This window comes from Oryx dammah, unplaced genomic scaffold (genome assembly GCF_014754425.2).
Source record: "Oryx dammah isolate SB20612 unplaced genomic scaffold, SCBI_Odam_1.1 HiC_scaffold_11164, whole genome shotgun sequence".
NCBI lineage: Eukaryota > Metazoa > Chordata > Mammalia > Artiodactyla > Bovidae > Oryx > Oryx dammah.
Window position 1 is genome coordinate 1,134,502 of NW_024080557.1, and position 16,053 is coordinate 1,150,554.

Genomic DNA, 16,053 nt, shown 5'->3' on the forward strand with positions numbered 1-16,053 from the left:
GAGGAAACGGCAACCCACTCCATTATTCTTGCCTGGGATATCCCATAGATAGAGGAGGCTGGCTGGCTACAGTCCGTGGGGTCACAAAGAGTCAAATATGACTGAGTGAATGAACACAAAGAACAAGCTTAGAGAGGTTAAATGACTTGTGTTAGTTAGAAATAACTTATAGGTGAATACATTAAATGACTAAGAAAAACAACCATGTGCATTAGACACCAAAAATCCAAACTTTTAATCAACAGATCGGAGTTGCTGGTTTTTCTTGTTCCACTGAAATCACAGTAGTAAATACACTTTATTTTATAAATTCCCCCAGCTATTTATCCAGAAATATGTATTCATGAATTTCTGAACCACTATGATTAAACCTTGTTTCATTGTTAACTGGGGACTCCCGCAGTTTCCCTTCCTTTGTCCACTAGATCGTCTCTTCAAAATCATTATAAAGAGCTGCTTATTTACTGTGGTTAACTGCTTAGCAAATTTCTTATCCCCAAATGAGGATGATGTTTCTGTTTCAGGTGCCTCTTTTAACTGTCTTAATCTTAAAAATATTTAGTCTCTTTTTGAATGTATTTTTCCCTAAGACTTTTTCTAAGATATGTGATATTTTCCTGGCCATGATCATTGTCAGATCCTTCAGCACTGTGAATTTGACGCACTGGTCTTGTACTAACTATAGCTGTAGCAGATCTGACAACTTTCATCTGATATTATGTTACTGACACTAATTTTAGTTATTTCTCCATCTTTTTGCACCCTTGGGTCTTCTTTGTGCTTTTAGAGGCCTCAGTAGCTCTGACTTGATCACTCATTTTAAACAACTTAGTTCTTAGGAGAAATGTATGCATCTCTATATCCTTGGTTCAGATCTATCACTGATTATTGATAATATTCTAGCTATTGTATTTATCTACTTTTGTTGAAATAACAGTTTCAATGTGTTTCTTCCTCATTACTCAGTCAATATTTCCTGAGAATCTGAAGTTTTAGGAAGTCCTTTAAATCCTTAGGATAAAAAAATGAACAAAATATCCCTGCTCTCAGAGAGCTGGCCCACTATAACATGCACATTGCTTTAGAGACACGTGGGAATATAAGTACTTTTCCAAAATCATTTCTTTACAGAAACCAGTTAAAAAATCCTCGATAAACTCTGCATTGCCTACACCACACTTATAGATCATGTGTTAAATGGTTGATTTGTTAAAAAAACAGAAGTAACTTTAATTGATTCTTTCTAATTATAAAAACTCAGCCAAAAGGTATTTTCTTACCATGACAACTTGGTAAGACTCTATTCCATCCAGGTCTTCCATCATCTCCCATGATACAGGTGAGTGTTGAATATCCTTGAAGAATGTAACCAGCATCACAGTAATAGGTTACTGTTGACCCTAATTTATAATCCATTCCCAGTCTGGTGCCATTCATTATACTGCCTGGATCAAAGCAGGACTCTCGGAGTTTTGCTGTAAAGTAATGTTGATATAAAATGAATTATTTTAAAACAGCGCATTCTAGGAAACTATCAGTATATCTTTATCTCTACCTCTAAATAGACAGAAAGCACCAACACCATTTCTGCCTCTGTTTAAGAGCTAAAAGTACAAAGTAGCCCTCAACCATATCTGATGTTTTGTTGATTTATATTGGTTAAAAAAGGATAAAATTCTTCATTGGTCTTCTCATTAAAATTAGTATCTAATATATATAGTCAAACACAGGGTTTCAGAGTTTATTATAATTATGTGTTATCATCCATGCATAAGTTTTAAAACAATTATTTTGGAAAAGAAGAACTTGTTTATTTAATATTTCATTATTTAAAAGATCTTCCCCCAAATAAAGTACACTCCATTTCATGTGACTGAACTTAGATATAGTACTACTGCCTATGCTAATTTCAGTTAATCACTAGGAAGAAAGTAAAAGATCCTATGTCTCCACCCTGAAGCCATTTCTCTTAACTTACCTCCTCTACTCATTTCACACATATCTGTCAGAGGTCTGCCCATTAAAAATAGTAACAAAATCTTTATAATATCCAAATCATGATCTTTTTGGACACAGTCTATATCAAAGCCAAGAACTTTCAAAGGTAATAGTAAAAGGCAAATTAAAAAGTAAATTTCATTCACAACAAAGAACTGTTTTCTATGGAACCAGATAGTAAACTAGAGAGACTGACAGAATATTTTGAAAATATGAGAGAAATATATTAGTTCATCCATTTTGGCAAATAAGTGGTAGAATACTTTTGTTATACCAGATCTGGGTAACACATGAATATTTCATTATTATTGCAGATAAATAGAGATGTACAATGTAAGGGCTGTCACAAATTCAAGATAACAAATGTTTTTTGTTACATTAGAATTTATCTTATGTTAATGGGAATTCAGGAGATGGGTATATCTTTGGATATGACTCATAGAATCTTGGTAATTTAAGTCAAAAATATCTTGATGTTTGGCTATTATAATAATTATATTATCATAATAAATTAATCAAAATGTGATTAATTTTAACAGAAAAATAGTTTTATTCCATTTGCTAAATTCTACAGAGTTCAAAGTGCTTCAGCACTTACAGGAAATTATGAGAAATTTATGCTTTAGGAAACATACTTCACAAGATTTCTCTGAATTCAACTAAAGAGGAAATGGTGGAAAGAAACATTTAAATGATTTTAATAGAATACCAAATGAAAAATTCTCACTTCCTTTCCTTCCTTCCTTCTTTCCAGAAACTACTTAAGAGCCCATTATCCAAGTAACACTGGAAATACAGCCATGGTGATAAAAAAAAATATATTCTAACCTTCATGGCTTTTACAGGCTATCAAGAAAATAATTACATTAAGTAAACACTTGTGGTTGTGATGTGTGTTGTATAAGGAGCAGCATCCAGAACCTTCCTGAAGAACTGACATCTAAACTGAGCACTGGGGGGTAATAGGCAGACTAGGTGAAAGGGAGATGAGAGACATGAAGGGGAGAAGTCATACTGGGGCTTGTAAGTCAGATAAACCTGATTTCTGAGCATCAATCAAAACTAAATAATTTGATCTTTCAAAGGTATGTACATGAGTGTACACACACACAGTGTAAGAACTTTGTATCCCATATAACATAAGGAAAAGAACCAGTAGATTCTTTGGTCACTAAGAAAGAGGCTTTAGTGGTATAGAGGTTAGTTTGTTTAATTTTTCAGAGAAAAACATTAATCCTTTCCTTAAATAAGCAGAAAATACAATGTAATTTTTAGGCATAATGGCAACCTACCATTTATGTTCTTCATGAAATTGAACTAAATCCCTTGAGGGAAAAGAAAGGGTTGACATTACTATTTAGAAGGATTAATCTATTTGACATGTCTAACTGGTTAACATCCATCTTTTGAAAAGTTAGCTTTTTCCTTCTTTAAAGTTTTCCCCAAATTTTCAGTGACATATTAGTGAATCTATAACGCAAACCTACTTTTTGAGTAAAGGGAAACATGGTTGATAAATTAAAAATACTGCCTCTGCAACAATTTTATATTGCTAGGCTCATTTTGAGAGGATTCACTTATCTCTTTATTATGTTTACATATTGCTTTAAATTCTTAGTGAATAGCTTTCTATGAATAATACTGCACTTGTTTATTTCCGTGTTTGCCACAGCAATTGCATCTGGAAATTCTGAGAACATATGGAGAATCCTTACATAAAGGTCCAGGAAACAGACGGAAAAATGATTTCAATTTTGGAAAAAAAAAAGTGAGGCAGACAAATTGATAGTATTTTAATGAATAATTGATTTAATAAAATAATTTGTTTGTATGAATAATTCACTTTTATTAATAATAGCAACTTGCCTACTGAATAGATCCCAGGTAAGAGCCCCCTTGCGTTATATTCTCTAAGTAAAGCATGTTAGAAGCAGTCTGCTGGAAGACAGAAGTGATTGTGAGCAACAGAGCCTGTATCTTAGCAATGGACTGTATTTTCACTTTTACAAAAAATTTGTTTCAGAATTATTTCCAGGTGAAATTAAAGCATTGTAAACACTTATTTTAATGAAAAATTTTGACATTACAAAGTTGAAATGTGTGTCCTTAAGAAGAGTCAACAGGAAAAATTAAAGCTTTATCATGCTTTTGTTTTCATTTTATTAAGGAAGACATATAGATGAAATTATAATAAGCACAGTATCTATATCATTATAAAGTTTTTATCATGCTTTGCATCAGGCATGACAATAACTAAATAATGTTTGTTCAATGAATACTTAATGACTTGTTAATAAACACATTTTTTTCCTGGTCTAATAAGAACCATAATATTTTTGTTGTTAAAGGTTGAAGGTGAAGGTGAAGATGAAGTCGCTCAGTCATGTCCGACTCTTTGCGACTCCATGGACTGTAGCCTACCAGGCTTCTCCGTCCATGGGATTCTCCAGGCAAGAATACTGGAGTGGGTTACCATTTCCTTCTCCAGGGGATCTTCCCAACCCAGGGATTGAACCCAGGTCTCCCGCATTGGAGGCAGACGCTTTAACCTCTGAGCCACCAGTTTTTAACAAACTTCAATGTTTATTCCCACATACAGGTATTTACTCATGAAAGGACCATTATTAAGAATAGTGTTGTTTTGTAGATAATCAGTTATATGTTATTTTTATTTTTGAGATGTCACCAAAGTATATAATATTCAGCTGCTTTTTATTTCCAGAATAGTGCCATTGGGCATATACCTGCTAGCATGAACTCAGAAACTAAGAGCTAAATTCCCTTCAAACTGTGTATGCATTGTAGTCCCCTCAGATCATAGTAACTCCCAAAAGGCTCTCTCTTTTGGAAGACCCATAGTTCACACAGGGTCAGATTCCCCATGTGCTCTTTGAAATTAAATAGAAACCACAGATGTATCTCTTTTATTTTGGAAAATACTGTTGATTAAACAATTGGAAATTAAATAATTGATGCAAAATACCTCAAAGTAAAGCTGAAATGTAACAGGTTGCTCTATGAAAAGATATGTCTTACCTTAAATTGATATATTAATTTAGAAAGTAATTGACTATATTTTAAGGTTCTTGAAGCAGGTGGCTCACTTATCCCATATATAAACAACCATTCATAAATCTTTCACTGCAAATTTTTGGTGCCTATCAGATAAAACAGCTGCCAGGAGGTCCCCTTCAGAAGCACGAAACTGTATCTATACTCTCTTCTTCATGTAAATAGTATATTTTGTTTAAATAATATAAACATCACTCCTATGAGTTATACCTATTAAATATTTAAAATATACTTATTAACATAATTAAAAATAGCTTTAATACAAAACAATGAAAAAGATAGCATTAAGCTAAAATGTTTATCAAGTATACATTTAATATTGCATCTCATTGAAATTACATTAATTTATCTGTGCTTAGTCATTTAGTCATGTCCAACTCTTTGCCACCCCAGGAACTGCAGCCTGCTAGGCTCCTCTGTCCATGGGGATTCTTCAGGGAAGACTACTGGAGACTAGATTGATTTAAACTCTTTGGGGACAAAGAGTTATTTCAAGTTAATAAAGCATCTCCCCTTACCTTCAAATATCTGTTTATTTCAGTTTACTATTGTCTACAACACTAGAGCATATCTACCATTTGATTTTTAAAAAATTTTTAAGGAATCTCCACACTGTTCTCCATAGTGGCTGTACTAGTTTGCATTCCCACCAACAGTGTAGGAGGGTTCCCTTCTCTCCACATCCTCTCCAGCATTTATTGCTTGCAGATTTTTGGATCGCAGACATTCTGACTGGTGTGAAGTGGTACCTCATTGTGGTTTTGATTTGCATTTCTCTAATAATGAGTGATGTTGAGCATCTTTTCATGTGTTTGTTAGCCATCCGTATGTCTTCTTTGGAGAAATGTCTATTTAGTTCTTTGGCCCATTTTTTTATTGGGTCGTTTATTTTTCTGGAATTGAGCTGCAGGAGTTGCTTGTATATTTTTGAGATTAGTTGTTTGTCAGTTGCTTCATTTGCTATTATTTTCTCCCATTCGGAAGGCTGTCTTTTCACTTTGCTTATGTTTTCCTTTGTTGTGCAGAAGCTTTTAATTTTAATTAGATCCCATTTGTTTATTTTTGCTTTTATTTCCAGAATTCTGGGAGGTGGATCATAGAGGATCCTGCTGTGGTTTATGTCAGAGAGTGTTTTGCCTATGTTCTCCTCTAAGAGTTTTATAGTTTCTGGTCTTACATTTAGATCTTTAATCCATTTTGAGTTTATCTTTGTGTGCGGTGTTAGAAAGTGATCTAGCTTCATTCTTTTACAAGTGGTTGACCAGTTTTCCCAGCACCACTTGTTAAAGAGATTGTCTTTACTCCATTATATATTCTTGCCTCCTTTGTCAAAGATAAGGTGTCCATATGTATGTGGATTTATCTCTGGGCTTTCTATTTTGTTCCATTGATCTATATGTCTGTCTTTGTGCCAATACCATACTGTCTTGATGACTGTGGCTTTGTAGTAGAGCCTGAAGTCAGGCAAATTGATTCCTCCAGTTCCATCCTTCTTTCTCAAGATTGCTTTGGCTATTCGTGGTTTTTTGTATTTCCATACAAATCTTGAAATTATTTGTTCTAGTTCTGTGAAAAATATCGCCGGTATCTTGATAGGGATTGCATTGAATTTGTAAATTGCTTTGGGTAATATACTCATTTTCACTATATTGATTCTTCCGATCCATGAGCATGGTATATTTCTCCATCTATTAGTGTCCTCTTTGATTTCTTTCATCAGTGTTTTAAAGTTTTCTGTATATAGGTCTTTATTGTTGGGCATACACACAGAGGAAACCAGAATTGAAAGAAACACATGTACCCCAATGTTCATCACAGCACTGTTTATAATAGCCAGGACATGGAAACAACCTAGATGTCCATCAGTAGATGAATGGATAAGAAAGCTGTGGTACATATACACAATGGAGTATTACTCAGCCATTAAAAAGAATACATTTGAATCAGTTCTGATGAGATGGATGAAACTGGAGCCGATTATACAGAGTGAAGTGAGCCAGAAAGAAAAACACCAATACAGTATACTAACACATATATATGGAATTTAGGAAGATGGCAATGATGACCCTGTATGCAGGACAGCAAAAAAGACACAGATGTGTATAGCGGACTTTTGGACTCAGAGGGAGAGGGAGAGGGTGTGATGATTTGGGAGAATGGCATTGAAACATGTATAATATCATGTAAGAATCGAAATGCCAGTCTATGTCTGATGCAGGATATGACACGCTTGGGGCTGACGCGCGGGGATGACCCAGAGAGATGTTGTGGGGAGCGGGGTGGGAGGGGGGTTCATGTTTGGGAATGCATGTACACCTGTGGTGGATTCATGTCAATCTATGCCAAAACCAATACAGAATTGTAAAGTAAAAATTAAAAATAAATAAATAAATTAAAAAAATTAAAAAAAAATTTTAATTGGAGGCTAATTACTTTACGATATTGTGGTGGGTTTTGCCATATAACATTTGCTTTTTGTAAATAAAAGTAGTATTCCTTTCAGAAGCTCTATTATTAACAGGTTGTGCATTTGCTCTGTTTGACTATAGCATTTGTTCACCATTCAAATGCTTTGTTTGCAGAACTCCTATGTATCTGCAAATAAACAAAAGTAAGGTTCAGTGTCTATCTTCAAGAGGGAAATGAAGAGATCAGTAAGAACACAAGCAATAGCAACTATACTCTGGTGTGAGCTCTATAGAAGTAGGTGTTGAACCTTTAGCTTTTTAAATAAAGACCTATAAACACCAGTATTTGGAGTGAGTTGGGACTTAAAAACTTTACTTTTTCAGAGCTAATAGAAATTAACATGCTTGAAATAAAGTATATAAAATGATTACAAATGACAAACAAATAGTTTTTACTATCCAGGACCTCCAGTTATATGTCAATTTCTTTTGCAGGTGGACATTTTATCTTGAAAATTTTGACACGTTTGCTTGGCTATGGTAGAAATAAACAACAAAACCACTTTATCAGCAGTTAAAGAGCTAACTTTTTTTTTTTAAATAAAAATAGAATGTAGGGTGACTGATAAGAAAAGGCAGATCCTGGAGACCCTAATGTGGGGGATGAAATTCTATGGGGAGAGGGGTTTGAGAATTTTGAGAGACAGTCCAGAAAGTTAATTAGGTTGGATTTGGAGAATACCATAAACTTAGCACTAACATTGTAAAGAAATACCATCTGGAGTATAAAAATAAGACCTCAAGGAATTGTGTGTAAATGGGCACTAGTGTAGTAACCAAGGATGGTAGGCAGTAGTTGCAGGGTACAAGAGGGACTGTAGTTCATAGAATGCTTATGTATTTCTCTGCCTGTACTCATATTTTTATTTTCCTTTACTCTTATTGGTAGTGATAATTTATGCCATTATTTGCAATTCACTTTAACAATCTGATTCTTAATTTCATCATTTGAAAATAGGTATAGTAATACCTACCCGATAATGCTGTTAGTTAATATTTTGTTGCATTTACAAGTGTTTTTGCTAATGGGAAAGAAAGAGATACTGTATTGAAAGAGCTAATAACTGTACTTGGAGTAAAGTACATAATAGGTAATTAACATTGTCCTTTTAAAAAATGCATCAGTGGCCTTTTTCCTGTGGTGGCATAAATCGTAGCTTTTCAGAAATAATGGGACACCGGAATTGACCAAGATGGGAAATAGGAAGGGCAATACATTTAGTTTAAGATATGGTGAGTAGATTTTATCTCAAGTACTAAATGACATGGATTTAATAATGACTATATGGATATTATGAGAGAAAGGATTGGGAAGTCAAGTCCAGTTTCTATGAAAAAGAATGCTGTAACAAATTAGTATCATCTGCGCTTCACTTTCACTTTTCACTTTCACTCGCTGGAGAAGGAAATGGCAACCCACTCCAGTGTTCTTGCCTGGAGAATCCCGGGACGGGGGAGCCTGGCGGGCTGCCGTCTATGGGGTCGCACAGAGTCGGACACGACTGAAGAGACTTAGCAGCAGCATCAGCAACCCTGAGTATGGTAGTATTGTGGCATTCTTCCTGTATCTGTTATCCTATGGGTCTCTGGAAATGCTTTGTTAAATACAAACTCACAATAGAACCTAGCTTTACTGACTTGCTTACAGTTCTCTCTCTCTTTTTAACTGAGTCTTGGTTATAAAGCTATCACCTTGCAGATATTCCTAGAAAGCCAAGTTCTCATTTGTAAAATACAGGACATGAATGTGTCTCTAAGTTTCCTTAGATTTCAGTACGTTATTATTCTAATCATATCTTGATTTAAAATATAAAACACCTCTTTAAGCAACTCAAAATCAGCTAAGTAATTATCAAACAATTACTATGTATGTAGGCATTATTCTAATAAGTTCATTGTATAGTGGTAAATAGAGTTCTTGCTCTTAAGAAGTTTGTTTTTCTGGTGTATGTGTAGGGATTGAGTGGGGCTTCCCAGGTAGCTCAGCTGGTAAAGAGTCCACCTGTAATGCAGGAGACCCTGGTTCTATTCCTGGGTTAAGCAGTTTCCCTGGAGAAGGGATAGGTTACCCACTCTAGTATTCTTGGGCTTCCCTTGTGACTCAGACAGTAAAAAATCTGCCTGCAATGGGTTTGATCACATGGTTCAATCCCTGGGTTGGGAAGATCCTCTGAAGAAGGGCATGGCAACCTACTCCAGGATTCTTCCTGGAAAATCCCCATGGACAGAGGATCCTGCTGGGCTATAGTCCATGGGGATGCAAAGAGTCAGACATGACTGAGCGACTAAGCACAGCACAGGAATTGAGGGGCATAAATGGGAGTGTGCGTAGTAAAGAAATAAATGAACAATAAAATATCAAATAATTATATGACTTTGATAAAAAAAGAAATTTGTGCTAGTACAAGAGAAAAGGCAAAAGGAATAGAAAGCTCAAAATAAGATTAAAAATATGTATATATGTACCCAAAAATGGGTTCTGATAATATAGCAAAAAAATCACTATTTTAAGAAATAAATGAAAAATGAATTAATTACAAAAAATTATAATAGATTTCCCCAACTATTTTAATAATTGCTAGACCAAGCAATTTTTTTTAATGGCAAAGGACATACATATTGAGTAAAGATAAATAGAGAACTTAATTTAATGAGTATATATATATATATATATATATATATATATAAACTGCACCCATAAATTAGATGACTCTTTTCTCCAAGCACACAGGGAGTGTGTGTACTTTATATGGTTAAAACTAACCATATAGAGGTCATAAAACAAATCTTTAGACACACCAAGAACTGGAATCATACATATTTGACCACAGTATAAGTAAGCTAGAAATTCATAATTAAGTATAAACTGAAATTTATTCTAAGACTTGTAGGCACTTGTAAATAGCTCTTAAGTAGAGAAAAAATCAAAAGGCAGTACAATTAGAACAAATTAAAATTGTAAAATAATAAAACTCTACATATCCCAACATTTGCAAAGCAGCTATAGTGTGCTTTGAATAAAATACACAGCCCTCAAAAGCTCATATTAGAAGAAGGTAAAAAATATGAAAATTAATGTTATTTAATTGTTTTTTAATTATGAAAATAAAAGCCAATCTAGAGAAAATAGGGAATAAGTAAATTATTTGAAAGTAATATTAACAAAAATACCAAGCAATTCTAATTAAAAAAATACAGCAACAGAAAATTCAAGAAAGCACTGTGAACATTTTTATGTCTATACATTTGAAAACTTGCATGAAGATAATTAGTTCTCAGGAAAAGATTTTCAGTTTTCATAAGTCTCTCCCATGTATACACATTATTAAACTTGTTTGGTTTTCTCCTGTTAATCTGTCTCATACCAATTTAATTCTTAGATCAGCTAGAAGAATCTAGAAGAACAGAGGACATTTTTTTTTCTCCCTGAAATGTACAAACTTCCAGTTATAAGTATGCTCCAAGGACTGTAATATACAGCATGGTGACAATACTTAAGAATATATGTATTCTATATTTGAAAGTTGCTAAGGGAATATATCTTAACAAGTTCTCATTACAAGAAAAAAATAACTGTAACTATATGCAGTGGTGATAATGCTATATAGACTTAATATAGTAATCATTTTGCAATACATATGTTTATTAAATCATTATGTCATACAAACATCTAAAAATAGTATAATGTTTTTGTCAGTTATAACTCAGAAAATGTGGAGGTTCTGAAATGCTTTCTTAGCTGTTGAGAATATAAATTGGTATAGCCTCTTCTGGGAGTAATTAGGGGATTTGTAGTTAGATTCAAGAGGTTTATATCCTTTGATCTAGTATTCCTGCTCTTAGATATACAGATATTTTAGAATCTAATAGATATGTTCAAGAAAGCATTCAAAAGAATGGCTATATCATCATGATTCCTAACAGAAAACTTAACCTAAGTATCTATCAGAAAAATTTACAAATTACTTGTGATAGTCATATGATAGAATATCATAAAGAAATTAATGAACTAAGTCTACATGTCTCTTATCATTGGTATACCTCAGAAATAATGTAGGGGGAAAAACAATTTTCATAAGAATGTGTACATGATGAAAATATGTTTTATGAAAATAGAATGAAGGAATTATACATGATGGAAAATATAAATATATGTACAAGCATACATACACGGAAAAGATAAGCATTGAATTAAGAATTAGGAGGATATGGTCATGAAGGGAACAGGAGTGTCTGAAAATAATCTTGACTACTCATGATTTGTGCAGATAACCAGTTAGTTGGGTTCTTGTGTATGGCATGGGGAGCCTCTTCCAGTGGGAGAGTTTGGCACATTGTTCAAGTTCGACTCTCTAGAATATCAATGTTTCCTAACCCATAGTCACAAGGTGTAAGCTTGCCCATGATCCTCTGGTTTGGAGCAGCTAACATTTTCATACAACCCTAATAAATAGCTGGTCATTCTAAATTCTTACTGAAAGTGAAAGCGTTAGTCACTTTAGTCATGAGTGACCCTATAAACTATAGCTCACTAGGCTCCTCTACCCATAGAATTCTCCAGGCAAGAATACTGGAGTGGGTAGCCAGCCTTTCCCTTCTCCAGGAGATCTTCTCCAAAGGATCTTCTCAACCCAGGGCTTAAACCCAGGTCTCCCTCATTGCTCTCCTGCATGGTAAAGAATCTGAAATTCTTCTGAGCCACCAGAGAATCACCTACTGATTGGTACCAAATAGCTCATATATTCTCCCACTGACAAGGCCATTTCTTACTTTCCTCTGGCATACATATTGATTTAGGGTGATTATTTTTAAGAAACAGAAACATAGTCTTTATACCTCCCACTTAGCTACCTAAGAATTTAGCTAAAGGGCATGTACCTAAAATAGAATACATTTGTGACCAAGGATGGGCCGTTATGGCAGAAAGCAAAGAAGAGAGCCTCTTACTGAAAGTGAAAGAGGAGAGTGAAAAAGCTGGCATCAAAATCAGCATTCAAAAAACTTAAGATCGTGGCATCTGGTCCCATCACTTCATGGCAAATAGACAGAGAAACAATGGAAACAGTAAGAAACTTTGTGTTTTTTTTGGCTCCAAAATCACTGCACATGGTGACTGCAGCCATGAAATTAAAAGACACTTACTCCTTGGAAGAAAAGTTATGACCAACATAGACAGCATGTTAAAAAGCAGAGACATTACTTTGCCAACTAAGGTCCATCTAGTCAAAGCTATGGCTTTTCCAGCAGTCATGTATGGATGTGAGAGCTGAACCATAAACAAAGCTGAGCACCAAAGATCTGATGTTTTGAACTGTGGTGTAGGAGAAGACTCTTGAGAGTCCCCACAACTGCAAGGAGATAAAACCAGTCAATCCTAAAGGAAATGAGTCCTGAATATTCATTGGAAGGACCGATGCCGAAGCTAAAACTCCAATACTTTGGCCATCTGATGTGAAGAACTGACTCCTTGGAAAAGACCCTGATGCTGGGAAAGATTAAAGGCAGGAGGAGAAGGGGACGACAGAGGATGAGATGACTGGATGGCATCACCTACACGATGGACATGAGTTTGAGTAAGCTCTGGGAGTTGGTGATAGACAGGGAAGTCTGGTGTGCTGCAGTCCATGAAGTCACAAATTATTGGACACGACTGAGTGACTGACTGATGACCAAAGACACCTGCAATGACTATAGGCTGGGCTGCAGCGGTGGAGACTCAGCAGGGCCTAGAGAGCAGAATCCACTCTTTAGCTCCTTGTCTCTGCACAGCCCAGCAAACACTTATTTATCAAACATTTACTTTTCTATCAATGTGGATTGCCTTTTTCTCCTTTGAAGTCTCAAACCACTACTCTCAACATTTTCTTTTGTCTCTAGCTGAAGATGTAAGGCGGGGTTTTAGCTTGACTTCTTTAGATAGCCCTAAAACACACACACACACACACACACACACCTCTCTTCCTAGTGCAAATTCAGAAGTTTCAATTGAATATTTCTTAAAACAAGAATAACAAGATTTGAAGCAAATATAACACCATGTTAAGTCTGTCAAATACTTTGTATTTGGATAGCAAATACTTCGAAGTTTGTTTTACTATTCTGTATAACTTTTACCTACTGAAAATATTCTATAATGGGGAAAAAATAAAATCAAAGCAGTAAGTAATAAATTCAAAGTATGCATTTACATAACTCAAATGACCCCTTTATCAGTATCCTTTATAGACTCAATTTTTGAAAAATAAAATTTAACTTTAAACAACTAAGATCTAATTTGTCTTTATAGGCATTGAATAGAAAACTTAAAATATATTTATAAATATCCATATATGTACATGCTAAGTCCCTTCAGTCATGTCCGACTCTTTGCAACCTTATGGACCTTAGCCTACCAGGCTTCTTTCTTCATGGGATTCTCCATGCAAGAATGCTAGAGTGGGTTGCTGTGCCCTTCCCAACCCTGGGATCAAACCTGACTCTCTTACATCTCCTGCATTTGCAGGGGGATTCTTTACCACTAGTGCCACCTGGGAAGGCCCAAGAAATATCCATATATATCTTAATATTAATTCATTTAAATACAGACAGAAATGTTCTAAAATATTATATTCATTACCATATCATATTCAGTTTAGTTCAGTCGCTCAGTCGTGTCTGACTCTTTGTGACCCCGTGGACTGCAGCATGCCAGGCTTCTCTGTCTATCACTAACTCCTGGAGCTTACTCAAACTCATGTCCATAAAGTTGGTGATGCCATCCAACCATTTCATCCTCTGTTGTCCCCTTTTCCTCCCATCTTCAATCTTTTCCAGCATCAGGATCTTTTCAAATGAGTCAGGTCTTCGCATCAGGTGACCAAAGAATTGGGAGTTTCAGCTTCAGCATTAGTCCTTCCAATGAATATTCAGGACTGATTTCCTGTAGGATGAACTGGTTGGATCTCCTTGCAGACCAAGGGACTCACAAGGGTCTTAGCCAACACCACAGTTCAAAAGCACCAGTTCTTTGCCACTCAGCTTTCTTTAAAGTCCGACTCTCACATCCATACATGGCTGCTGGAAAAACTGTACCTTTTACTGTAATGGACCTTTGTTGGCAAAGGAATGTCTCTGATTTTTAATATGCTGTCTAGGTTGGTCATAACTTTCCCTCCAACTGTCTTTTAATTTCATGGCTGCAGTCACCATCTGCAGTGATTTTGGAGCCCCCCAAAATAAAGTCCATCATGGTTTCCACTGTTTTCCCATCTATTTGCCATGAAGTGATGGCACCAGATGCCATGATCTTAGTGTTCTGAATGTTGAGTTTTAAGCCAACTTTTTCACGCTTCTCTTTCACTTGCATCAAGAGGCTCTTTGGTTCTTCTTCACTTTCTGCCATAAGGGTGGTGTCATCTGCTTATCTGAGGTTATTGATATTTCTCCCGGCAATCCTGATGTCAGCTTGTGGTTCCTCCAGCCCAGCGTTTCTCATGATGTACTCTGCATATAAGTTAAATAAGCAGGGTGACAATATACAGCCTTGACGCACTCCTTTTCCTATTTGGAACCAATCTGTTGTTCCATGTCCAGTTCTAACTGTTGCTTCCTGACCTGCATACAGATTTCTCAAGAGGCAGGTCAGGTGGTCTGGTATTCCCATCTCTTTCAGAATTTTTCACAGTTTATTGTGATCCACACAGACAAAGGCTTTGGCATAGTCGACAAAACAGAAGTAGATGTTTTTTCTGGAACTCTCTTGCTTTTTCAATGATTAACACATGTTGGCAATTTGATCTCTTGTTCCTGTGCTTTTTCCTTGAACATCTGGAAGTTCACAGTTCATACACTGTTGAAGCCTGGCTTGGAGAATTTTGAGCATTACTCTACTAGCGTGTGAGATGAGTACGACTGTGCTGTAGTTTGAATGATTTTTGGCATTGCCTTTTTTTGGGATTGGAATGAAAGTGACCTTTTCCAGTCCAGTGGCCAGTGCTGAGTTTTCCAAATTTGCTTGCATACTAAGTGCAGTACTTTCACAGCATCATCTTTTAAGATTGGAAATAGCTCAGCTGGAATTCCATCACCTCTACTACCTTTGTTCACAGAGATGCTTCCTAAAGTCCACTTGACTTCACATTCCAGGATGTCTGGCTCTAAGTGAGTGATCACACCATTGTGATTATCTGGGTCGTGAAGATCTTTTTTTTTTTTTTTTTTAATAGTTCTTCTGTGTATTCTTGCCTCCTCTTCTTAATATCTTCTGCTTCTGTTAGGTCCATACCATTTCTGTCCTTTATTGTGCTCATCTTTGCATGAAATGTTCCCTTGGTATCTCTAATTTTCTTGAAGTGATCTCTAGTCTTTCCCATTCTATTGTTTTCCTCTATTTCTTTTCATTGATTACTGAGGGAGGATTTCTTATATCTCCTTGCTATTCTTTGGAACTCTGTATTCAAATGGGCATATGCCCATTATATAAGATATCTTATCTTATATTATCTTGATTTGAAAGATATCTTTCCTTTTCTCCTTT

The 16,053-nt window shown here is 35.4% G+C and overlaps 1 protein-coding gene across 3 annotated transcripts in view; it reads right to left on the reverse strand.

Moving 5' to 3' along the window:
• Window positions 1–16,053, reverse strand: part of LOC120860724 (CUB and sushi domain-containing protein 3) — a 1,429,922-nt gene that overhangs the window by 295,453 nt on the left and 1,118,416 nt on the right. For all 3 annotated transcript variants that reach the window (XM_040236474.1, XM_040236473.1, XM_040236472.1), the window contains one exon: window positions 1,281–1,475. In XM_040236474.1, the coding sequence (XP_040092408.1) occupies window positions 1,281–1,475 (195 nt within the window). The remainder of the gene's footprint in view (window positions 1–1,280; window positions 1,476–16,053) is intronic.